This window comes from Arctopsyche grandis, chromosome 9 (genome assembly GCF_051622035.1).
Source record: "Arctopsyche grandis isolate Sample6627 chromosome 9, ASM5162203v2, whole genome shotgun sequence".
In the NCBI taxonomy this organism is placed as follows: Eukaryota; Metazoa; Arthropoda; class Insecta; order Trichoptera; family Hydropsychidae; genus Arctopsyche; species Arctopsyche grandis.
Genome location: NC_135363.1, coordinates 27,886,621 through 27,911,298, shown reverse-complemented (window position 1 = coordinate 27,911,298; position 24,678 = coordinate 27,886,621). Strand labels below are relative to the sequence as shown.

At 32.2% G+C, this 24,678-nt stretch overlaps 5 protein-coding genes across 10 annotated transcripts; 4 read left to right on the top strand and 1 right to left on the bottom strand.

Annotated features, from left to right (window-relative positions):
• Positions 1-609: 609 nt before the first annotated feature.
• LOC143917449 (juvenile hormone epoxide hydrolase 2-like) lies at positions 610-7,299 on the bottom strand. Of its 5 annotated transcripts, none has more exons than XM_077439005.1 (6): positions 7,204-7,299; positions 2,293-2,487; positions 1,819-2,214; positions 1,389-1,737; positions 1,076-1,310; positions 610-989 (listed from the first exon to the last, which is right to left on the bottom strand). In XM_077439005.1, exons 2-6 carry the CDS (start codon positions 2,485-2,487, stop codon positions 758-760), a joined length of 1,407 nt encoding a protein of 468 aa, XP_077295131.1. In that variant the 5' UTR covers positions 7,204-7,299; the 3' UTR covers positions 610-757. The 5 variants fall into 5 exon arrangements, with proteins under 5 accessions (XP_077295131.1, XP_077295132.1, XP_077295134.1 ...); XM_077439006.1 differs by having other exon boundaries at positions 723-989; positions 7,133-7,233; XM_077439008.1 differs by having other exon boundaries at positions 725-989; positions 7,186-7,261.
• On the top strand, positions 6,836-11,092 carry LOC143917447 (juvenile hormone epoxide hydrolase 1-like). Of its 2 annotated transcripts, none has more exons than XM_077439002.1 (6): positions 6,836-6,945; positions 8,884-9,079; positions 9,166-9,561; positions 9,633-9,981; positions 10,077-10,311; positions 10,400-11,092. In XM_077439002.1, the coding sequence occupies exons 1-6, from the start codon at positions 6,857-6,859 to the stop codon at positions 10,629-10,631; spliced, it is 1,497 nt and encodes a 498-aa protein (XP_077295128.1). In that variant the 5' UTR covers positions 6,836-6,856; the 3' UTR covers positions 10,632-11,092. The 2 variants fall into 2 exon arrangements, with proteins under 2 accessions (XP_077295128.1, XP_077295129.1); XM_077439003.1 differs by lacking the exon at positions 6,836-6,945 and adding an exon at positions 7,313-7,518.
• Positions 11,093-14,619: 3,527 nt separating this feature from the next.
• On the top strand, positions 14,620-17,579 carry LOC143917444 (ectoderm-neural cortex protein 1-like). The gene is made up of 11 exons (XM_077438999.1): positions 14,620-14,965; positions 15,075-15,215; positions 15,293-15,432; positions 15,498-15,673; positions 15,738-15,935; positions 16,005-16,175; positions 16,251-16,406; positions 16,477-16,640; positions 16,709-16,919; positions 17,009-17,198; positions 17,272-17,579. Exons 2-11 carry the CDS (start codon positions 15,103-15,105, stop codon positions 17,412-17,414), a joined length of 1,662 nt encoding a protein of 553 aa, XP_077295125.1. The 5' UTR covers positions 14,620-14,965; positions 15,075-15,102; the 3' UTR covers positions 17,415-17,579.
• A 2,951-nt stretch (positions 17,580-20,530) lies between these two features.
• On the top strand, positions 20,531-22,158 carry LOC143917445 (kelch-like protein 7). The gene is made up of 7 exons (XM_077439000.1): positions 20,531-20,554; positions 20,624-20,765; positions 20,839-20,978; positions 21,044-21,219; positions 21,284-21,481; positions 21,551-21,712; positions 21,788-22,158. Exons 2-7 carry the CDS (start codon positions 20,653-20,655, stop codon positions 21,992-21,994), a joined length of 996 nt encoding a protein of 331 aa, XP_077295126.1. The 5' UTR covers positions 20,531-20,554; positions 20,624-20,652; the 3' UTR covers positions 21,995-22,158.
• On the top strand, positions 22,020-23,086 carry LOC143917446 (spermatocyte protein spe-26-like). Its single transcript, XM_077439001.1, has 4 exons — positions 22,020-22,177; positions 22,246-22,456; positions 22,548-22,737; positions 22,811-23,086. Exons 2-4 carry the CDS (start codon positions 22,388-22,390, stop codon positions 22,951-22,953), a joined length of 402 nt encoding a protein of 133 aa, XP_077295127.1. The 5' UTR covers positions 22,020-22,177; positions 22,246-22,387; the 3' UTR covers positions 22,954-23,086.
• The last annotated feature ends 1,592 nt before the right edge of the window (positions 23,087-24,678 follow it).

Here is a 24,678-nt window from a genome sequence, read left to right as displayed (position 1 = left end):
TCATTTGAATTGTCGTCATAGAAACTTTGTTTTGTTTACGAAGTTCCCAACCAAATATATATACTTACATACATACAAACTTACAAAGTCTCTTTCGAAATTATATATTAGCTTAATAATGTCATACTTGTTTCCTGAACAAAACAAAAAGACTTCACCATGATAAACATTATTACTACTTATTATATCGCACCACAGCCACTTTAGAGAGAATAGAATTCACTTGTTTACAAGCTTTATTACTTTTTAACGTATTTGACTAAATGATACGTTTATAACTTGAGTTGCCACTTCCGAAATGAAGGTGCGATGTGTCTAATCGACCCAAGTTTGAGTTCTTTTTGAGTCAAAACGTAGGTTTTTATCTGGTTAGTCTTTATTCTCGGTGTTTCCACTAAATTTCAATTATAATCTAATTTGAGGGCTTCAATTATACATAATTGAGTTCATTTACTATTTGAATACACTAATCGCATGACCCCCTGAACTTCTCAATTCTTACTTTGAGAAAAGTTTTCTCACTTTAAGAAAACTTTTCATTACGACAATTTACTATTTTATATAAGCGCATACAGTAGTGTTTTGAAATGGAATTCTTATGTATTATTTCACACAACTTTATTGTTTTTAGACTATATAATATTTGGTATTTCTACAAGTAAAAGTTCAATTTTTCAACTTTTACACGTCTTTCTGGAAATTTAACAAAATTTCAACACATTATTATCTCAAAACCATATATTGGAAATTATAAATATTATAATTCAGTTTTTGTTTTCTTAGTTTTATGATAGTCTTCAAATTTAGAAGCCGCTGACCAAATATCATCGGCGAATACTTTTGATTCTTCAAACGCTGGAAAATGACCACCTTCTGAAAACACGCTCAATTGCACAAGATTCAAAAATCTACTTCTGATTTGTCCCTCGGTTTGATATATGACTTCATGCTTGAACTTCGCTACTGCTGATGGCACTAGTATTGGCAAACTAAAATTTATAAATACATACAGAAACATATACCGACACTTGATAATAAAAACATATCAGTGTTGTTATATCTTTATAATACTTACAAATCAAAGTTTAATCGGTATTGAGTATCAGTAACACTTTCTGCATATATTCTCATGGATGTAGTAATGGATTCGCTCATCCAATAAATCATAACGTTATCGAGTAATTCCGTCATTGAGAATTTCTTTTTCAATCCACCGTCGGATAGTTTCCTCCATTCATTATTGGTCCAAGTTGAGAACTTTTCTAAAATATATGCAGCCAAACCAACTGGGGAGTCTCTGAGAGCAACACCTAAATAGTGGGATGATTAATTATGATACTAACAAATCAAAAATTACACATGTGAGTATTTACTAAATATATAAGTACCTATCGTGTCTGGTTTTGTTGATTGAATATGAAAATATCCACTCTCGAGCAATAATTCGAACAGGATTTTACTCATAGGGCATTTTTCAGATTGATGTTGCTTATCGAACAGAAAAGATGGGAGATGACAACTTAGTGACATTTTAATTGCACTGATGATGTCTGATGAAAATGGAAAGTTCGTATGAACACCGATGAAGCTTTCCGGGTATAGAATAGCCATATTGTTGATTATTCCTGCACCCCAATCACCTCCCTGTCCAATAAACTTCTCATAACCTAGACGATCCATCAAGTTTTTGAAGACAACGGCTATTTGACCCTCGGCCAAATCTGATTTAGACGGTGCCTGAAAATTCAAATAAAATTATAGCCATACTTTTATGGACAATTTACAAGTACATATTATACATATGTGAATAGTATTTACTTGAGAGAAGGCAAAACCTGGAATGCTTGGAATAATGAGCTCAAATACAAAATCCACATCCTTCCGGGGGGTGGTAAGCATCGGTATGACTTTGTAGAACTCTACAAAACTACCCGGCCAGCCATGAACGAGCAATAAAGGGACAATGCGTAGTTTCGGTGGAACATTTTTGGGCTTGACATGAACAAAGTGGATCTCAAGTCCTTGTATGTTGGTTTTAAAATGTGGATATTGATTCAGGTACTTCAATCTTTCGTCGAATCGGTATTCATTTTGCCAATATTGCACGACTTCTTTCAAGTAGATATTGTTGAAACCGTATTCGAATCCAACACCTTCTATGGGCTCAGTGTAGAATTTAGCCTTACTCAATCGGGCTTGTAAATCATTTATCATCTTCAAAAGAAATACAACAAAATATTCAGACACAACATTACAATTTATATTATGTAGTATTCAGGTGACTATACTTACGTCTGACTTGAACTCCAATTTAAATTCCCTGATCGATTTGTCAACAGATTTGGTAGGTTTTCCGGGTCCCCACCAATGATCTGATGCTAAAACTGGTACTGGTGGTGTAAAATTGAGAGTTTCGTAGACTTTGTAACCCGTCCATGCCGTGAGGGTTGCAGTTATAAGCAGAAAAAATTTGCAGCACTGACCCATCTGTAAATAAAATGAATAAATAAGCTTAACTTGTCCGGTCGTTTAACGTTTGAGCTCAAATTACTGAAAATATTCAACTCTGACAACAGTTAGTAAAGCATTGAATTATACTACATTTACTATTCTCTTTTCATATGCCAATGTGAAATGAGTAATATCAAATACTTTTTTTTATATGTACATCTGTTGCGATTGATTGCATTCGCAATCGTCGGACATTGAAACAAGGCTAAAGCAATGATCAATATGTTAAAGTTGAAGTGTATCTTCTATAGTTGCAATATATTTTGAGTAGCTAGAATATATTCCATCTAACCTGGTACCAACTACCGTTATAGTTGAAGTGTATTTTCAGTTGTAATGTATTTTGACTATTTGGAATATATTCCGTCTAACCCACGTAAGTTGATTCATACGGCTATTTATATTCCAACTGGTCCAAATATATTACAACTGAAAATACAGTTCTACTATAAGTTGGTACCAGGTAAGATGGAATGGTAAGGTTTGCGTGAAAACGTCATTGTACTAGTAAATTGAGTTGGAAAGTCACATTTTTTGTTTTGAGTACATTCTTAAAGGTATCGTAATGGTATTTTAATATAGACCAGTTTTCTCGTGACCAGTTTTAGTGTGACGGGTGATCACGTGTGACCGATCTAGAGCGACCGGTTGTCCTGTGACCGGTTCACATTTGACTAGTAATCACCGAACCATCGTAATACGGTACTCATTACCTTTATTAGTAATACCTAGCAAATATTAACGCATTATTGAATTCTAAAGCAATTCGTAAATACATTAGGAGGGCTGTCAAAACTCAACTTTTATATTACAATTGGCGCACATTGTAGAAAGTGTATTTGCGCTTGTAGAGATGTAATTTACTAGTCGAATTGTGTTGGAATATACATATCATAGAGAAAGTTATATATTTTTGGAATTAAATTATTGCTTCATCTAATTTATTATTTATAATATTTTTATTAAATTATTTTAATAATATTTTATTATTTTTTATTTTTAATATTTATATTTCAATATTGTTTATACCCGGCTTGGCTCGGTATTTGTAATATAAACAGTTTAAACATGGCAAAACAATATAATAGTAAACATTCAATTGTTTTTTTATTAAATTTATTTGAATCGAAAAAAATATATATATTCAACGATGTCGATATCGTCGTCATAGAAACTTGGATTTATTTTCGATGCTCCCACCCAAACCTTTAAACCTACATACAAAGTCTCTTTCGAAATTATATATTAGATTAATAATGAAATTAGGCAGAGCTCCGTTTCATTTGGATCTTAGGTCAAAACAGTCGGTGACCCTGCACTATGCCTTTGCTGATTTATGTTAGTATGTATAGTACCTTTTCGAATTTCGAATTATGTATTTAAATAATCTAATATATAATTTCGAAAGAGACTTTGTATATATATATATATATATATATATATATATATATATATATATATATATATATATATATATACAGTGGCGGACTGGGACTGAAATCAGTGCATGCCAGGAGTCAAAGGGGGCCCCCACCCAGGGTTAAAAAAATTTGTCCCCCCCTCATATAACAAAATTTTCTTCTTTCCATCACGCTAAAAATCAAGGGCAAAAAATAAATAAAATTTTCAAAAATGGGAATAAACAAATTTAGGTACAAGAAAAATGGCAAAAGCAAAATAGATCCATAAATTATATTGTATATTTCGTTTTAATCCTTGTCATATAATGGATCATAAAATAATGCGGCATAAAAGCGGCTTTCACTTTCGGTAGAAAACAATCAGGGACGTCATTTCAGCTTTTTCTTGGGGGGGCAGGCAAAGATTGGTCAAATTGAATTTTTTTTCAAAAAATCTTTTTTATATTGGAATAAAAATGGAAAATATAATATATGAAAAAATTAAGCTTATTTTTGAAAGAATAATTATAAAAAAATATTATGTAAAAAGCCAAAAAAGCGCCGCAGGCGAAAATTTTTTTCCAAAAATCTTCACATGGTTGACAAAAATCGACCATCAAAATGTATCACTATATCAAAAAATATACGTACATTCGGAAAAATAAACGATACACATCTGTTTTTGAGACAAAATAAAGTAAAGGGGACCTTTCTAACGATTCGCTCCATGGGATGAACAATTTCTAAGAATGTTACTAATGGCATACCACTTAAAAACCAAAATATACTTGCTTCAAAATAATAAAATCTTTTTTTTTCAAAGCACATAGCAGCGATTATTTTATTAGTTACCCAAAAGTAACATATGTACATAAGAAATAAACGCAGCATTCATAGATCCATAGTATCTCATTAATCATTAAATCCATAATATTTTCTAAATTCACACTATTCCTTAATTTAGGGGGGCGAGTGCCCCCCCAAATTACGTCCCTGAAAACAAAAAATGTATAAAATTTTCAATTAATGTTAATCGAAAATCAGGATTTTGGGGAGGGGGCCCCTATCCTATGTTTCTATATACATGGATTTGTCTAGATTAGGAATAGATTTAATATTCGGAAACTGTTTAAAATTGTGTATTTAAATCTTACTATATCGTCGAAGTATAATCAAATGTTATTTTGAAAGTATGTATGAAGTAAATTTAAATCGCTGGTTGATGATGAATCGTCCTATCAAAATTGTTTTAAGCAATTCAGTTTATATTATTCAGGAAAATTTGTTTATTCCCATTTTTATTTCAGTAGGTAGTTGTTACATAGGTATTGGTATATGCATAATATTGAGGTTGGAAATGGGCCCGGTAAAAGGGCCCACGCAAATGTTGAAACTTACATTTCGAGCCTAATAAAAAAAGTTAACCGATCCTTGGGCTGTTAAAGCAGGCATTAGTTGTTTGTGTATATCGTAAGAAATTTGTTTTGTTGAAATACCCAAACTCTAGGTCCCAAAGTGCAATATCCTATAAATTTTTACACACGTGAAATAGTTAAATTAAAAAGTTATTTAATTTTACTGAGGGCCCATATTTTCTAATGGATAGTGGGGCCCACATGCCATCGGGCATGTACGCTTGTATGGCCAGTCCGCCACTGTATATATATATATATATATATATGTATGTATTGTTCGTTCATAACTTTGTAAACAAGTCAAAATTTCCATGACGACATGGGAACGGGGGACGGGCCTTCACCCCCGGGGCGCAGGCGCCGAATTCTGGTATACATATAATTTTGAAAGAAAATTGGTATATATGTTTGTTCGTGACTATATGAATTTAATAAAAAAAACAAATGAATATTCAAATAAATTTATATAAAATAAAGCTATTCAAATATTAATAAAATGTTTACTATAAGTAGTACAGATCCTAAAATTAATCAATACGAAATATAACCCCCTTGAACACAATGAGAAAAGATAAATGCGTATAAATAGTAGTGTTTTTTTTAAGATTTTGAATGTCCACTCATTAATTTACATAGTTTGTATCTTAATCAATAGATGTTTTTTCTATTGACCTTTTATTGCATTTAAATAGTACCTGTAATTAATTATCTAGCGATTTTTAAAAGTAAAAATATATTGTTTTACACATTTTTTTCCCGTAATATTATTTATAAGGGGTACGATTTAACATATGAATGCATTGACTTTTACTGATAAAATTACATTAACTGTACATTGAGAAAAAAACTTTGTATTTTAAAAAAACTGTTTGTGCATTATTTTCGGTGCATTAAACAATCTCTTATTGTGCATCAGATAAAATATTTTGGCATTATAAAGTGACCATTACAAAATATGAAACGATCATTTGAAAAAATAGATTTTAGCATTAGAATACATACAGATAAGTGTCGACTGTCAAAACTGTCAAATAAATTTATATAAAATAAAACTATTGAAATAAATTTAATAAAATGTTTACTATTATGTAGATTAGTCATGTTTAAGCGGTTTATATTACAAATACCGAGCGAAGCCGGGTAAAACCACTAGTCTAATTTATAATTTCGAAAGAGACTTTGTAAGTATGTACGAAAATATGTAATGTTGGTTCGTAACATCGAAAAAAAATCAGTTTCCAAATCAGATTCAAATAAGGCGCCGGGGGCGAACGCTCTGGGGGCGAAGGGAAGGCGAAAAAAAAATTTTTTTCGATTCAAATAAATTTAATAAAAAAAGAAACGAATATTTACAATTAGATTCGCCATGTTTAAGCTGTTTATATTACAAACACTGAGCGAAGCCGGGTAAAACAACTAGTATTCTACGAAAGTAAATTCATTAGGCGGTAAAATATATATCGTTTAGTTAATAATTAACACAGATAACATAATTTTAAATATTCATTCAAGTGGGTCCGCGATAAAGTAATGGACGACACCTGCATTTCAATAGAGATTATTTTTTTCGTTCCAGTGATTAGTCTTAACTTGAGAGCCGGCTGGGTGTGTCGCACAATGTAATACCTTTTATTTTACACACTAAATACGTTTGATTCATCACTATTGTTGTACAATAGAACCACTAAACTGTTATATTTATTCGCAAAAATTATATTCGTTGCATGTGGGTACATTTAATCGAGACAAATTGCGCGTATAAAGTTGATTTCACACTCTTATAAGAAAACCTCCATACATACATACATAGGGATTTGCACAAACTGTAGTTTAGTTAATTTTTTATAGAATTTAAATACGTATTCAAGTGTTCCCACCTTCAGCTAGCAACAGCCGCAACTGTCAATGATAACTGACAGTGAACTTTGTTACTGTGCGATATCTATAGCCAGAGATAATCAACTTTGCTACTTACGCATACATTTCACGTAAGAATATATCCAAAATTTATCATACAGTTTGATTATCAATATGTTGCAACAGAAGAAAATGATAAAATAAAAGTTTGTTTCCACATCTTTATACAATATTGGTGAAGTATTTCATTGCGAATTGTGCGCTCATGCAATGTAATTGAGTGGTCATCTTCAATCCAGTTATCTCAACTGGTTTTCGACGCGTTTTAATACAAGGTTCAGTCCAAAGGTTTATTGTGTTCTTGAGAGTAAAAATCTAGTAATAGCAATTTATTTATTTATGTAAGATATAGCTTAATACCTAATGGGTTAGAGAAATGTTATGATAATAGAAGTGCCTTTACGGATAAATAAATTGTGTCAATAATACGCGGTACGTTTCCATAACTACGCTACAACGCACGGAATATAATCAGGGTCATCACATATTCACTACAGAAATTAAAGTTTTATTTTGATATAAATTTATTTACTGATATAGACTTTTTAAGTAGCATATATTTTTTTCAATGATCAAACCGTACAAATTAGAAATGCATACAAATTTTTTGTAATGTACAGAAACTTTTTTTAATATAGGTACATTTTTTTTAAATTAAATACTTACACATCAATGAAGTTGAATATATATTAGTGTATTGGAAATGTAAAATAATTAATTTAAATTCTATATCATGGTTATTCACTACTGTATCACCTTCATCTGCTGTATTTCACACATTTTCCTCAATTAAAATGTCACTCAGCCTTTCTCGTTTTTATTTTGTATCCTCTTGCATACCATCTTGTTTATTTTATTATTATATACATACATATATACCAGGAAGGCCTAACAGGTAAACCCCAATGCGCCTTCCTGGCCAATTACAGTCTGACGAAAGTTGGGTTCTTATCCACACTCTTCCGATCGTTTTCAAACTTTGCCATTTTGCTCGGTTTGGTTATCAATAAATGTGGAAATCAAGTCCGCCACTACGATGGTGACAAATAATCGTAATAGACACGTTTGAAAATACTCTATAATCTTTCTCGGTGACGTCTATTGTCCACATTTGTCCACACTGTTCCGATCGTTTTTTCCCTTTTCGCCACCCTCTCGCTATGTCAGATTTTAATTGTTTAAACGCCTATTACTTTTTCTTTTTTCACTCTATATTTTTTAATTTTACTTACTTACATAAGTCATGCTTTTCACCCACACATCTCTATTTTTAACAAACCTCCTTTACGTTTCACTTACGATTACAATTCAGGAAAAATTTTTCTTCTTATCCGATCGTTTTCATACAAATCGTAAAATAAAATCATTGGTATTTTTATTTAAAATAATAATTTATATATCTAAAATTATACATACTTTATTGTATTTAGCACTCAAAGATGCTTTATAATATTGGTTTAATATTTACGAATTGCGTCTAACCTGTTTGTACACATTAAATACTTGACTCTCAATGTAAAAAAAAAATGAAAACGCAGTAATTGCATACACATGTCTATCAAACTCAAGGTTGATGATTTCAAACACGAACACATAATGATAAAATCGTCTCTGATGTGATGGTTTACATTTGTTATTAGAATGGGCAAATGCTGTAAATTTTTCGTGTACGGAGCCGCTTTGTTAGCGGCTTGGATTGGGTATAAAACGCACAATGCTTTGTACGACATTCCACCGGTGCCTAAATTGGCACTAGATCAATGGTGGGGTCCAGGACAACCTCCCAAAACTGCAGACACATCAATCAGGCCATTCAAAGTTGAATTTAAACGTGAGGTAAATATCATATTTTGACGATTTACTGTACCCGAAACGTTTTTATTATATATGTAGTTTCAATGTTGATATTGATGCGTTTATAGATGCTGGAAGACCTGAGAGATAGGTTGAGCAATGCCAGATATCACGACCAGCTATTGGAAGGGATTGGATTTCAATACGGCTTCCATAACAATTTTTTGAAAAGTGTAGTCAACTTTTGGAAGAATGGATACCCTTACATTGAACGTTTGAATTACTTGAATCAATTCCCACAATTCAAGACGAACATTCAAGGTCTCGACATTCATTATCTTCACGTGAAGCCAACTCAAAATAAAGACAACCTGAAAGTGTTTCCAATGATGCTTTTACACGGATGGCCCGGAAGCGTTGTCGAATTTTACAAAGCCATTCCGATGTTGACTACGCCAAGAAAAGGAATGAATTTCGTTTTTGAAATTATCATTCCAAGTTTACCAGGCTATGGTTTTTCACAAGTGAGTTGTTTGGTCGTGCAATTTATTATATTAATGATAGCACTGACTAACTGTTGTCAAAATTATGTTAGGCTGCATCAAAGCCGGGTCTCGGAGCTGCTCAGATGTCCGTTGTAATGAAGAATTTGATGGGTCGTTTAGGATATGAGAAATATATGGTGCAAGGTGGCGATTGGGGTTCATTGATAGCTCATAACATGGCTGTACTGTTCCCTGAAAATATACTTATGCTTCACACTAATATGCCAGCTGTGATGACACCAAAATCATCTCTTAAACACTTCTTAGGAAGCTTTTACCCTTCACTGTTTATTGATAAGAATCGTGAGCACTTAGTGTATCCTGTATCAGATGTGTTCCAAGGTCTTTTAGAAGAAACTGGATACATGCACATTCAAGCTACAAAGCCCGATACAGTTGGTGAGATACATATATAATAATCATATCTACATGTATGTTTATGTTTTCTATCATTGTTGTATTTGAAAATATATATTTTCTTTTATTTATTAAAGGTGTGGGACTCTCAGATTCACCGATTGGACTCACTGCATATATTTTAGAAAAGTTTTCCACTTGGACCAAGAAAGAATGGAAGCAATTACCCGATGGTGGACTCACCAATAAATATTCTCTAACCGAACTTCTCGACAATGTAATGATTTATTGGATAAGCAATTCAATTACAACGTCGATGAGATTATATTCGGAATCATTCAATAAAGCTCATTACGCTTTGAAACTAGATAGGTAGTATACATATATTGTTCATTCTTATTAGTATACATACAATACACTAGAATGACATGCTAAGTGTTTTTTTTGTGAATTTTTTTAGCATACCAATTACTGTTCCAACAGCAGTATGCAGATGTCCGAACGATTTAATTTATGTAATGGACACTCAATTGACAGAAAAATATTATAACTTGATACACATTGCTGATTATGATGATTGTGGTCATTTTGCAATATTCGAAGAGCCCGTTAAGATAGTCAAAGATATCTTCATGGCGGTGTCTAAGTACGTAGAGCTAAACAAGAGTGAAAGCGGAAAAAGCGAATTGTGAAAATTACATTAAAATTTTTCACATACATACATAATATATAGTTGTACCTTTTGTAATTCATATATTTTTGTACATTTTGTTATTAAAATGCTTTTTTATTAAATTAAAATGAGAAATTATTAAATTTTATATCTCGATAGTTAAAGAAACCTTTAATATTAGATACGCAGATTGAATTACAATATATATGTCATTAAAATTTATTATATTATATTTCGACATAAGAACGCTTGGTAATAGTCAAATTCATTTTCAAGAAATAAAGTTTCAACATATAAGCCAAGCTTAAAGTTCCAAGTGATTTATTATTATGGAATGATCAATGAGTGTGCTCATATTTCTTCCTCAATAAAATTTTTGTGAGGCCGTTGTGAAACTACTTGAGAATGTATTGAAATTCGTGAAAGTCATAGAATAACAGGCAGAAAAGCACTAGTCGTTTGCCTGTAGAATTTTTAAGTAAAAAGAAAATAAGAATCTTGGAATACTTTTGAGTAACTTTTATATCCTCAGTAATGCACCTGTCTTCTGTTAATTGATATCAACATATTAAATTCACTATCAATTGGTATATAAACGTATTATTTTAATTAAATTTAATTGCAAACAATTCAGAGCTTTGCTCTACCATCTACCGACGAAATTGACATTCCTTCAAAACAGAGAAATCTCGACAGCAAGGATGCTGTGCGCAAGAAAACATGAAATGAAGTTCTTTATTTGTCTTGTCGAAAGAAAGTCAACATGAAGATTGGTCGTTTTACATGAAACGTTTTACAACTTGAAAATGGTAACGCTTACTCTATTTCTAATATACGAATAATAACAATTGTTCCATAATTGAAAGCGGTAAAAATATTCTAAAGAAAGCTGTGGAGTAGGCTTAATAAAAGCTTGTAAATCTTGTACTTTTCCATGCTTTTAATGAATTAAATTTCGGAAATATGGTTCGAGTAGTAGGTATAAAAATTAGCTTCGCAAATCTGATCTGCTGTCATATCACAAACAGTTAGCTGGATCGTATACCTGATCTCAAAGTCGAAATGACTGGAATAATAGACGTTACAAAATAAGCATATTATATTTCAAATTATGGAACAAACGTCATTATTTGTATATTTGAACTAGGGTAAGGGTTAAAACCAAAAATTCTCCCATATTTTTATCAAAAGCAAAGCCCATAATGACGATTTGCGAACCCTAGTTTAGAAAGTAGGTTCAAAAATGCGATGGGCTGCCAGATACGATATGTCTTTCTTGTGTGACACTATTCTGAAATTGTTCAACGGTTTTCGAAACGACTTATCCGGAGTTAAAAATGGAAATTTGGAGGTGAAGATACAAGTTTTATGGGTAGATTTAATTTTGGAGGATGAGACAGATGTTAATTCGCTTCCAAAAGTGTGTGACTTCCCTGTTAGTGTCGAAGATAATGAACAGACATCCATTGTCTTAGAATCGAACAATCCTGAGCAAAACATCTATTTAAGAAAAATTATAAATTCACCGGTAAAGTGACGTGATAACACCGTTAAAATATTACAGACGTTTTAAATTACATTATATTAGTTTTATTTTACATATATTCAGAAAAGAAGTGACTGTGGACCAGAAATAAAAGATGATTTTGAAATCTACCGGAAGATCTTCTATTGCCAAATACTTCAAATTAAATATGTTCAATACATTCTGAATCTGACAATATTGGTTGCCTACAATTAATTGGTCTAAATTACAACTAAAACGTACACCATTCGAATTTAATGTTTGTTTACAATCATTTGCTCACAAATCTGAAATTGCGATTCTCGAAAAATCTCATACTGAAGAAAAATTACACACGTGTGACATTTCTTTAAAATCATTTGCTAAAATATGTAGCCTTTTTAAATACCTCATACTGTTGGAAAAGTCATACAAATGTAAAATAAATATGATATTTGAAATCACACAAGTGTAATATTTGTTTAAAATCATCTGTTAAAATATCTTCCTTGTTAGTCATGAACAATCTCATATTGGATAAAAGCCATATATGTAAGCCACATATACTCAAATGCCGTACAAAATATCTACTACTAAATCAAACTGAGACATGAAATATCTGAAACTGGAAAAACCATATGATTATTTTTAATAATTTCCTCAAATATGTACATGTATTTAAAGCATGCCCACATTATTTTTGAATGAGTCTGAAAGTGCTTAGAAAAAGTTAAACGAACAATCGAACACAATCTTTCTCTTCAATTTAGCTCTCAAAGTAAACATACTGCTAGAGAAAGAATCAGGATTTTCACATAAAATCGTATCGTATCAGAACTTTGATGATATATGTACATATGTACATGCATAGTAAAGTCATCATCCAATTACTTATACTATATTATATAATGTCAAGGAATTCATACATCTTCATAAACATTATTATTATATCATTTCGAGAATTACTTTGTAATTTTAAACTTTGATTTAAATTATTATTCAAAAGCATGTACATACATATATCGATGAATGTGTATTAGTTCGACGTAACTTTAATTAATTTTTATCTATCATTACTGACTTTTAGTATTTACCGAATATCGCAATAATCGTTGTTAATGATGATGTTTATTGCCATTGTATTGTACATTTTTGTACTATTACTCTTGTATTTTACAATAATTGCTTAATCTGTCTGATTTACTAAAAAGAAAATTAAGAAACTTTGGAAATGAAAACTATTTACATACATTATATTATGAAATTGTTGTTATAAGACTTTCTTTGGAGTTTTTCATGTTCACATTAAATAATACTATATTCTTAAATTTGGTTTTGTCTTATTGTTAAAATATCCTAATATTATGTACGTTGAAATTCTTGAATTGAATTGTTTAATATTGTCGTTATATAAGTATGTAAAAAAGTGTTACTTTAAAAACTTATTTGATTTTATATGTGAAAATTAATATGTTAAATTTTATCAATATAATTATACCATCAAAATGTTACGAATTCCTTAATACATTAATAACCTAAAATTTAAATGAATTCATTATTCACACACACAATAAATAAATAAATCTTTTGGTCAAGGTTCAAACCGTTTAAGTGAAGTTTAGTGGTTTAATTGCCTTTAAGCCTTGCAAGATGTCTAGATTTGTTTTGGCATGAAATCGTTTTTCTCAGTTTATCAAATCATTTCAAAGATTGTTACTCGTGTTTAATAAACAAAAATAAAATGGGTGAGCATTGAAGCATTAAAATTAAAAATAAGACCATTATCGATGGTCTTATTTTCAATTCCAAAACGTGTTTCATCTGTGAGAAGACGATTATTTTAATACATACATATATCGAATGAGTGGTTGGTTGTTTTCATGCGGTTTTTCATAATTATTGTAAACATGTTATTCTGTGGTAGAATGCCACATCCATGTTTTTCTTCCTGAAAAAGATGTGAATATCGCTTTTACAATTTAATCATTTGAAATATCATAATTCAAAATCCCAATTCTAATCCAGATACAATATATTTGTTCAGATTATTCATTTTACCCATCATTCTTAAATATCTTTGATTGTTTAAAAACTACGTTTATTATAAAGTTGATATTTCGCTCCTGGTAAGATATGGACGCTCATTAAATCCAGATCGATAGTTTCCTGTTAGAGATTGCAAATGTATCGTTGTAACCAGTGGTGTAGTGCTAAATTTTGAGGTGCCGATACGCTCGATTTTGCCAATATTTGAATGTGCTAAAGACACATCTGGTGCCTCACATAAAGCCTGGTGGTATCCTTGATTCTGACAGCATTTTTATATTGTCGTGTCATATAGTGTCGATTTCGGGTCATCTGTCTAGACATTTATGAGAAACAAAAAGGTTATTTTGAATGTTGGGTTTCAGTTATTAATTAATATACGTTTCAATGCAACAGCTGGGTTGAGCTATCCTTATCTATCGTAATAAAACCGCGGAACGACAGTGCTTCAAACCATTCGCTGCTGTTCTTATATTCAAAAGCGATGGGTAAAATGAATAATTTGAACAAAAATATTGTGTCTGGATTGGTATTGGGATATTTATTTATGAAATTTCAAATGATTAAATTCTAAAAGCGATATTCACATCATTTGCAGGAAGAAAAACATGGATGTGAGATTCTACCACAGAATAACATGTTTACAATAATAATGAAAAACCGCATGAAAACAACCAACCACTCATTCGATATTAATTAATATACGTTTCAATGCAACAGCTGGGTTGAGATATCCTTATCTATCGTAATAAAACCGGGGAACGACAGTGCTTCAAATCATTCGCTGCTGTTCTGTTGAATCGGTAAGTCTAACTTTATTATGCTTAGCACTTATAGTTCTATGATGTCTTATTTTATTTGTCTATGATGTTTTATTTATTGATAGTCTTATTTTCAACTTTGTTTTTCAAGAGAAATCTAAGAGAAAATCAGACGCAAGATGTTCAGAATGAAGCCGAGGTCCGATTTTGCTGCGAAACGTGTGACATATTTGTATGATGCCATGAAACAAAAAAAGTATCGGGACACCGGTTTTGAAGTTCGAGACAAAACGTATCTTAATTCGAATCAATAAACATTTAAAATCCAAGTTGTTCTGTCAGTTTACTTATACTTTTTCATAATTGCAGATTCTACGCGCACTTGATCGTGCTAACGGCGTGTAGCGAGTTCTTTGGGACTAACGAAGGTCAAGTGGAGGATATCTTTTCAGATTTTGACTTCGAAGTCATCGAAGCAATCCTGAAGTATAGTTATACTGGACAAATAAGTACGAGTTCATAAATATCTAAAACAATCAATTATTTTCGTCTTCAAATGTAAATATAATTTTAGGCATTGACGAAAATCACTTTGAAAAATTAATGGAGCTAGCCAACCGACTCGAAGTGAAAATTCCAAAGCAATTTAAAACAGTCGATCTTTCAAACTGTTTGGAAGTTTTGAAAATATCGGGAGATGACGAATTACTAAAAAAGGCAATGGATTTGGCTCTGGAAAATTTCGAGACGGTAAGTGTTGATTATATAAAAAAATATGTCACTTAAATATTTTTCAATTCCATTTCTGATTTAGCTGCATAAAACTGAAGATTTTCTCAATCTGCCAGCCTACAACGTGACCGAAATCCTAAAATCGGACGATTTGAACGTATCTTCCGAAGAAGACGTATTCAATGCTGTGAAATTGTGGGTAAATCATGACGATGCAAACCGTAAAAATGACTTGGCACAACTGATGGGATCCGTGAGGCTATCCTTGTTTTCGACAAAGGTATTTGAGATTCATTGAATATTAGAGTTTATTGATAAAAATTATTCCAATAATGTGTTACAATTTCAGTTTCTCTACGATGAAGTAATAGCGTTCTGTCTTTCGTGTGCAGAGTGTGTGACCACTATTGAACAAGCAATTATAGACAAGGATGATAAATCTTTCATCCAAAGAGAGACCCCTCGTAGAAAGAAAGAAAAAAAAGAAAAAATAGCACTGGTTGGAGGATTTAAGTTAGATGTGAGTTTTATATCACAAGTATAATATTTTGATTGGATTGTAAATTAATTATTTTATTGCATTACGTGTTTCCAGACGGCAAATACCATCGATATATATGATGGAGCAAAGAAAAGTTGGACTTTATCAAAAAACATTGCAATTAATAAAACATTGTTTGAGTCTGACCTCGTAGAAGATTGGATCGTAATCATCGGCGGATTGAATTCTTCATATAAAACATTGAATTCAGTAACGTTTTCCGGTGTTGTGAAGTACCCGCTTAGAGAAATCGGAATATAACGAATTTATTTGTTTTCAGGTGGAATATATTGATTTGAAAAGCGGTCTGAAACATCCATTGAAGCCGTTGAATCAAGCTCGTCATGGATTCTCAGCAGTGACACTTCGTCGCGATTCATCCACGGATGTCTACGCCATTGGTGGTTTAGAACGTTATCCGAATTTTTTTTCTTCAGTGGAAAGGTGATTAAATTGCAATAATTTCATCAGATCGATTGAAAGAGAAGTTAACGCTTATTGATTTCGATTAGGTGGAATAGCAAAACGGGGGACTGGGAGAACATCGCTCCATTGTTGGTGGGTGTTAATAGTCATATGGCTTCTGTAATCGATCGCAAAATATTTGTAACAGGCGGGCTTACACGTGAACTTAAAACAACGAATAAAGTGCAGATGTATTCAGTGGAGACCAATTCTTGGACTTACCGCGCTCAGATGATTCAGGCAAGACATAATCACTCGGTGAATATTAATTAATTTTATTAACAACTAATAATATAAAACTCTTGAAAATATATAATAATTAACTCGATTTTGCTTCACAATTTTAGAGCGTCGCATTCAATGGGAAACTTTACGTCGCTGGTGGCCAATTTTATACTACTTTTCAAAATCATATTAATTTAGACAGTGTGGAGTATTACGATCCGAATGCAAATGAGTGGACAACATTCGCCAAACTACCGAAATATGTAGACGGAATCAGTCTCTGCTGTTTCCAAAACAAACTACTTAGCATGGGTGAGTTTTTTTATAACTTAATTTGAATTTACATGCCTTTAATGTATAATTAACTTATTGTTTTGATTTTCAGGTGGATGTTATGAAAACTATAAATGCACAGATGATGTTTGGGAATACGACGAGACAACCAAATCTTGGAAAGCTTCATCGACTCTTAGCATAAAGAGAGCTTATTTCACTGCACATGTCATTCCATATGATTCGATTATTTGATCGACTGCAGTTTTTTTTATTTGAAAATAAATGTGGCATAAAATAATCATTAAATGTATTTAAAGTAAACTTTTTGTAATATTTGAATTTTTAACGTATCTAAATGTTTGAATAAATACAGAATATGCAACAACTTGAAATATATTTTATTTTTCTGTGAATATTTAATGTTTATTTTTCAATTAATTAGCTATTAAGCTATGTATTTCTTACATAAATAAATAATATTATCTAAATGAACTCAATAAATAAGAGAGTGGCCAAAAAAAAAAAAACCATGTATATATAATTTTTATTCATTCATGATTATAATTTTTATTTATTTATTTAACGTTTTGGACCATGGTGGCATTAGAGGAAGAACCTAATGCGCTACAATGGCCTACATACTCAAATAAGAAAGGGAGAAAACAAAAAATAAAACAAATAATAGATAGAACAGAAAGCAATAGCAAAAAATAAGATAAAAAAATATTCCAAAAACAAAAATACAGCATTTATAAATAAAACATTTAAGTAATAATTAAAATTAAAATAAATAAAAATACAAAGTAGGGAATGTCTTGCACCTGCAGCCTGTTCCGATAAATAATAACAAGCTACAAATACAAAACATCCCTATGAGGCCCAAATGGAAGAGAGTAGATTAAAATTCCACTCATAAATCACATTCAAATTATGGAAATATTTTTCAGGATAATTACCAGAACCAAGAATAAGCATAAAAATAAACTGTATAGGTTCCGAGATCCCAAAAGAACCCCTATTAAATGATGAAATTCGATTTCAAAGAAATAGCGTTAATTTAGATATAAAATAATCTATGTGTTTTTGCGACTTGCTACATCTACAAATGATTTTTACGACGGTTTCTCAAAAATGTTTACATTTTCTTCTGTTATATCATGTTTTTTATTGAATCGTCAAATTTTCTAGTATTTTTATAATTTTTTTGAGAAATTCTCAATACTTTAATGTCAGTTGCTCTCAAACTTTTTTCTTTAATTTGTTTTTATTCTAAAATCCGATTCCAATTAATGTAACTTCGTAAATACAAATGATTTTATAAATTTCTGTCCGTTTATAAAACTAGTTATTTTCAAAAGGTTTGTAGAATTGTTTTTCACGCTCTCTTCGGCGAACGACTTGGTTGACGGGGTCTGTTGCTTGGAAGTTGCAAAATGACCGAACCCATACAAATAGTATGGAATCACATTTTACCGGGTCACACTCTGCAACATATCGGTCTCTCGAGTAATAAAGTCCGACGACGGTTGATATCGGATGCAACGGTTGGGTCTGGTCGCATGGATTTTATGACCTGAACGACCGACACGATCCTTCAAAATGTATAGTGTTGTATTGGAATGTGCCACAATCAGCGACTCTTGGCTGCAACTCCATATTGAAAAAGCTTGTCAACGCGCGCCGATTCATGCAAATATCGAAATTTATGTAGACGAACGTTGTACCAACGAGAATTATATAATTAAATGGATTCAACACCACACCGTGAGCAATCTACGTTATGCCTCTATTGTATGAATGCTCAATCTATGAGATAATTTCTAAATTAACAATTGCTCAATATATGAGGTAATTGAACTAAAATTTGATTTAGATATTATTTATTGGGTTCGGTGATTACTAGTCAAATGTGAACCGGTCACAGGACAACTGGTCGCTCTTGATCGGTCACACGTGCTCACCCGTCACACTGAAACTTGTCACGAGAAAACTGGTCACATCTGAAAATTGGTCACGAAAAAACTGGTCACACCGAAAAATTAAAAATTGGTCGGATTTTTGGGTGTGACCAGTTTTTTCGTGACGAATTTTCGGGTGTGACCAGTTTTCTCGTGATCAGTTTTAGGGTGTGACCAGTTTTAGTGTGACCGATCTAGAGTGACCGGTAGCCCCGTGACCGGTTCACATTTGACTAGTAATCACCGAACCACCAATGTCATGTTATGTGGTGAAACCCCAATTTTGGAACAACGGGTTTCCAATTTTTTTTTCAATAAAATTATTTTGGAAATATATATGTACATATGTATATACATTTTTTTTTCGTCCAAGGCACTGTTATATGAAAGTTCATTAAATTTTTAATAACAATAACAATTTTAACAATTTTATCCAGTTTCAAATCTATGCACCGGAAGAAAAAAAGATTAGTAATACTCGACTTTTACGCTACCTTTTCGAAATAAAGGAAAAAACACAAGTTCCTTTTTTACGGAATATGATAGGAAAAGTATGTCAACTTCAACTTTCGTTTGAGACATTTCGTTTGAGAATTTATTTAGATCAAAATAGTGCAATCCAACGATTTTATTTATAATGTAATTAGAATAAGGTTAAAATAAACAAAGGAACGATCAATTTGAAAAATAAAAAAGGAGGTTTAAGTATCCGTTTTGGAGTTTAAATAAATTATTACTAAATATAATAAATATGATTCAAACCAAAGTTCAACGTTCAATTCAATATCACCTTTTACATATGTATTTACATATTCAAACATGGATCTGGTTTTTCTTAATTATGTTTATACCTTTTTACCTATGATAAATCATGCTTATATTATGCTTAAAGCAATCAATGGATTTGGACTTGCCAATTTTGCAAGAAGAAGGGAATTTCGAATATATTGAAACCGTTACCACAATAAATTTGCAAACTCTAACAGGAAACGATCAATCTGGATTTAATGAACGTCTATATTTTGCCAGGAGCGAAATATTGAGAAGATCGAGCTACGTTGTGAATCAACTTTATAATAAACGTAGTTTTTAAACAATCAAAGATATTTAAGAGTGATGGGTGAAATGAATAATCGGAACAAAAATATTGTATCTGGATTGGAATTGGGATTTTGAATTATGATAATTCAAATGATTAAATTGTAAAAGCGATATTCACATCTTTTTCAGGAAGAAAAACATGGATGTGAGATTCTACCACAGAATAACATGTTTACAATAATAATGAAAACCGCATGAAAACAACCAACCACTCATTCGATATTAATTAATATACGTTTCAATGCAACAGCTGGGTTGAGATATCCTTATCTATCGTAATAAAACCGGGGAACGACTGTGCTTCAAATCATTCGCTGCTGTTCTGTTGAATCGGTAAGTCTATCTTTATTATGTTTAGCAGTTATAGTTCTATGATGTCTTATTTTCAACATTGTTTTTCAGGAGAAATCTAAGAGAAAATCAGACGCAAGATGTTCAGAATGAAGCCGAGGTCCGATTTTGCTGCGAAACGTGTGGCATATTTGTATGATGCCATGAAACAAAAAAAGTACCGCGACACTGGTTTTGAAGTTCGAGACAAAACGTATCTTAATTCGAATCCAAAAATATTTAAAATCCAAATTTGTCAGTTTACTTATAATTTTTCATAATTGCAGATTCTACGCGCACTTGATCGTGTTAACGGCGTGTAGCGAATTCTTTGGGACAAACGAAGGTCAAGTGGAGGATATTTTTTCAGATTTTAACTTCGAAGTCATTGAAACAATCCTGAAGTATTGTTATACTGGACAAATAAGTACGAGTTCATAAATATCTAAAACAATCAATTATTTTCGTCTTCAAATGTAAATATAATTTTAGGCATTGACGAAAATCACTTTGAAAAATTAATGGAGCTAGCCAACCGACTCGAAGTGAAAATTCCAAAGCAATTTAAAACAGTCGATCTTTCAAACTGTTTGGAAGTTTTCAAAATATCGGGAGATGACGAATTACTAAAAAAGGCAATGGATTTGGCTCTGGAAAATTTCGAAACGGTGAGTGTTGATTATATAAAAAAATATGTCACTTAAATATTTTTCAATTCCATTTCTGATTTAGCTGTACAAAACTGAAGATTTTCTCAATCTGCCAGCCTACAACGTGACCGAAATCTTGAAATCGAACGATTTGAACGTGTCTTCCGAAGAAGACGTATTCAATGCTGTGAAATTGTGGGTTAATCATGACGATGCAAACCGTAAAAATGACTTGGCACAACTGATGGGATCCGTGAGGCTATCCTTGTTTTCGACAAAGGTATTTGAGATTCATTGAATATTAGAGTTTATTGATAAAAATTATTCGAATAATGTGCTACATTTTCAGTTTCTCTACCATGAAGTAATGGCGTTCTGTCTTTCGTGTGCAGAGTGTGTGTCCACTATTAGACAAGCAATTATAGACAAAGATGATAAATCTTCCATCCAAAGAGAGACCCCTCGTGGAAAAAAGGAAAAAATAGCACTGATAGGGGGGACTGATGAAAATGTGGGTTTTATATCACAAGTATAATATTTTGTTTAGATTGCAAACTCATCATTTTATTGCATTACGTGTTTTCAGGAGGCAAATGGCATCGATATATTTGATGGACTAAAGAAAAGTTGGGCTATATACAGAAACATTGGAAATAATAAAAGATTTTTTGCGTCCGTCCTCGTGGGAGATTGGATCCTTAGCATCGGCGGATGGAATTATAGAAATAAAACATTGACTTCAGTAACGTTTTCCGGTGTTGTGAAGTACCTGCTTATAGAAATCGGTATATAACGAATTTATTTGTTTTCAGGTGGAATACATTGATTTGAAAAGCGGTCTGAAACATCCATTGAAGCAGTTGAATCAAGCTCGTTATAACTTCTCAGCAGTGGCACTTCGTCGCGATACGTCCACGGATGTCTACGCCATTGGTGGTCGTGGAGAACAAGATATCGGTTTATCTTCAGTGGAAAGGTGATAAAATTGCAATAATTTCATCAGATCGATTGAAAGAGAAGTTAACGTTTATTGATTTATATTAGGTGGAATAGAAAGACTGGTAATTGGGAGATCATCGCTCCATTGTTGGTGGGTCTTTTTAGTCATAGTGCTTCTGTAATCGATGGCAAAATATTTGTGACAGGCGGGTGTACAACTGGTAGTAAAACTACGAATAAAGTGCAGATGTATTCGGTGGAGACCAATTCTTGGACTTACCGCGCTCAGATGATTCAGGCAAGAGTAGCTCATTCGGTGAATATCAATTAATTTTATTTACAACTATCGCAAATAATATAAAACTCTCCGAAATAAAATTAACTCAATTTTGATTTCATCATTTTAGAGTGTCGCATTCAAGGGGAAAATTTACGTCGCTGGTGGCCGTGTTGAAACTAATTTTCAAAGTCATATTAATTTAGACAGTGTGGAGGATTACGATCCGAATGCAAATGTGTGGACAGCATTCACCAAACTACCGAAACCTGTAGTCGGACTTTGTCTCTGCTGTTTCCAAAACAAACTACTTAGCATGGGTGAGTTTTATTATAACTTAATTTGAATTTACATGCATTAAATGCATAATTAACTTATTGTTTTGATTTACAGGTGGATCTGATGAAAATCTTAAATTAAAAGATGATGTTTGGGAATATGACGAGACAACTAAATCTTGGAAAGCTACAACAAGTCTTAGCAGAGAGAGAGCTTTTTTTTCTGCATTTGTAATTCCATATGATTCGATTATTTGATCGACGGCAGTTTTTTTTTATTTGAAAATAAATGTGGCATAAAATTATCATTAAATGTATTCAAAGTATACTTTTTGTAATATTTGAATTTTTAATGTATGTATCTAAATGTTTCAATAAATACAAAATATGCAACAACTTCTCGAAATATATTTTATTTTTCTGTGAATATTTAATGTTTATTTTTCAATTAATTAGATATTAAGCTTTTTCTTACATAAATAAATCTAATATATAATTTGGAAAGAGACTTTGTAAATATCCTTCGTTCGTTCGTTGGTTCGTTGGTTCGTCGTCCGTAGATCGGTGACGTCATCGAACACGTGATTCGTTTTATATTTTTTTCTATTCATAGGCGCCGATTTAATTTTTTTCGATTCAATGGATTCACCCCCGCGGGGGCGCAAGGGGTGTAGTTCCATGGGGCCCCGAAGGGGGCGCAGCCTTATGGGGCGCAGCCTTATGGAGCTCAGCCACATGGGGCCCCGAAGGGGGCGCAGGGGGGCGCGGCCTCATGGGGCGCAGTCTTATGGGGGTCAGCCGTATGGGGCCCCGAAGGGGGCGCAGGGGGGTGCAGCCTCATGAGGCGCAGTCCCATGGGTCCCCGAAGGGGGCGCATAAATAATATTATCCAAATGAGCTGATCAATAAGAGAGTGGCCAAAATCAAATACATGTATTTCAAATCTTTAAATCATAACTATTAAGATAAAAAATTAATTTACAAAAATTATTTAATTCAATTCAATTCAGGAATTTTTATATTTATTTTTTTGTTAAATAATACGATTGAATAATTGAAAATAAAGAAAAATTCAAACTCATCAAAATATTGTATAATTTTTGAAGAATTTAGCACATTAAAATTATTAGTAGCCATAGTGACGACTTGGAGCTACTCTGCAATGTCACTGGTTGATGTCACTATGGCAAAATTTTAATTAATAACTAAATAACAGTTCGCTGATTATTCCTCACAAAGCGATCTCGCGCAAGTCACTAAAATTTCGATCACGGATCGTCTGGCACCCAAAAAATTTCATTCACCGAGAGCTTCCCACGCGAACTATCATACTAACGAGAATTCGAGTTCCAGATATTCCGTATTCGCAATTTTTATGGTAACGATTGTCGTGCGCGCTATCACAATATGCGAAATAATCCCTTCACCGTTCACCAGCAGCGTGGTCTAGTGTTAAGTGTTGTATTTCAGAATAAATCAGAATTTGTCAATTTTTCTGATTTTAAACGATTCCTGTAAAATTGGCTTTATTATCCAATTTTCTGTTGCGAAAAACCTTGAGTTATTATTACATACCTCTTATACAGTTCACATGGTTTTCGTGTAAGTGGTAATTTTTCATCTCTTAGGTTTCGCCAGATTTTCTCCATAGATGTCTCTATGGATGATTATTGAAATATAAACTATTTCGTATTGTTACATGAAAGTTATTCATCGTTATTTATCGTATTCATACGATATTTGTAGGTAAACGGACTACTAGTCATATGTAAACCAGTCACAGGACAACCGGTCGCGCTAGATCGGTCACATGTGATCACCCGTCATACTAAACTGGTCACGAGAAAACTGGTCACACCCTAAAATTGGTCACGAGAAAACTGATTGACCGATTTTAGGGTGTGACCAGTTTTCTCGTGACCAATTTTAGAGACCAATATCTGACCATAGATGTCAGATATTGTTTTTTTTTTTTATTTTTGA

What these genes read in the sequence shown, in the direction of transcription:
- LOC143917447 (XM_077439002.1), top strand. Translation starts at nt 6,857, where the DNA reads ATGGACGACACCTGCATTTCAATAGAGATTATTTTTTTCGTTCCAGTG. An exon ending in CAGGCTATGGTTTTTCACAA is followed by an intron (nt 9,562 to 9,632) that starts GTGAGTTGTTTG and finishes AAATTATGTTAG; the next exon opens with GCTGCATCAAAGCCGGGTCT. An exon ending in TACGCTTTGAAACTAGATAG is followed by an intron (nt 10,312 to 10,399) that starts GTAGTATACATA and finishes GAATTTTTTTAG; the next exon opens with CATACCAATTACTGTTCCAA.
- LOC143917449 (XM_077439004.1), bottom strand. An exon ending in CAGGTTTTGCCTTCTCTCAA is followed by an intron (nt 1,738 to 1,818) that starts GTAAATACTATT and finishes TTGAATTTTCAG; the next exon opens with GCACCGTCTAAATCAGATTT. An exon ending in AACAAAACCAGACACGATAG is followed by an intron (nt 1,311 to 1,388) that starts GTACTTATATAT and finishes CCCACTATTTAG; the next exon opens with GTGTTGCTCTCAGAGACTCC.
- LOC143917446 (XM_077439001.1), top strand. Translation starts at nt 22,388, where the DNA reads ATGTATTCGGTGGAGACCAATTCTTGGACTTACCGCGCTCAGATGATT. An exon ending in AGGCAAGAGTAGCTCATTCG is followed by an intron (nt 22,457 to 22,547) that starts GTGAATATCAAT and finishes TCATCATTTTAG; the next exon opens with AGTGTCGCATTCAAGGGGAA. An exon ending in AAACAAACTACTTAGCATGG is followed by an intron (nt 22,738 to 22,810) that starts GTGAGTTTTATT and finishes TTTGATTTACAG; the next exon opens with GTGGATCTGATGAAAATCTT.
- LOC143917445 (XM_077439000.1), top strand. Translation starts at nt 20,653, where the DNA reads ATGTTCAGAATGAAGCCGAGGTCCGATTTTGCTGCGAAACGTGTGGCA. An exon ending in CTCTGGAAAATTTCGAAACG is followed by an intron (nt 21,220 to 21,283) that starts GTGAGTGTTGAT and finishes TTTCTGATTTAG; the next exon opens with CTGTACAAAACTGAAGATTT. An exon ending in TAGGGGGGACTGATGAAAAT is followed by an intron (nt 21,713 to 21,787) that starts GTGGGTTTTATA and finishes ACGTGTTTTCAG; the next exon opens with GAGGCAAATGGCATCGATAT.
- LOC143917444 (XM_077438999.1), top strand. Translation starts at nt 15,103, where the DNA reads ATGTTCAGAATGAAGCCGAGGTCCGATTTTGCTGCGAAACGTGTGACA. An exon ending in TATCCTTGTTTTCGACAAAG is followed by an intron (nt 15,936 to 16,004) that starts GTATTTGAGATT and finishes TTACAATTTCAG; the next exon opens with TTTCTCTACGATGAAGTAAT. An exon ending in AAACAAACTACTTAGCATGG is followed by an intron (nt 17,199 to 17,271) that starts GTGAGTTTTTTT and finishes TTTGATTTTCAG; the next exon opens with GTGGATGTTATGAAAACTAT.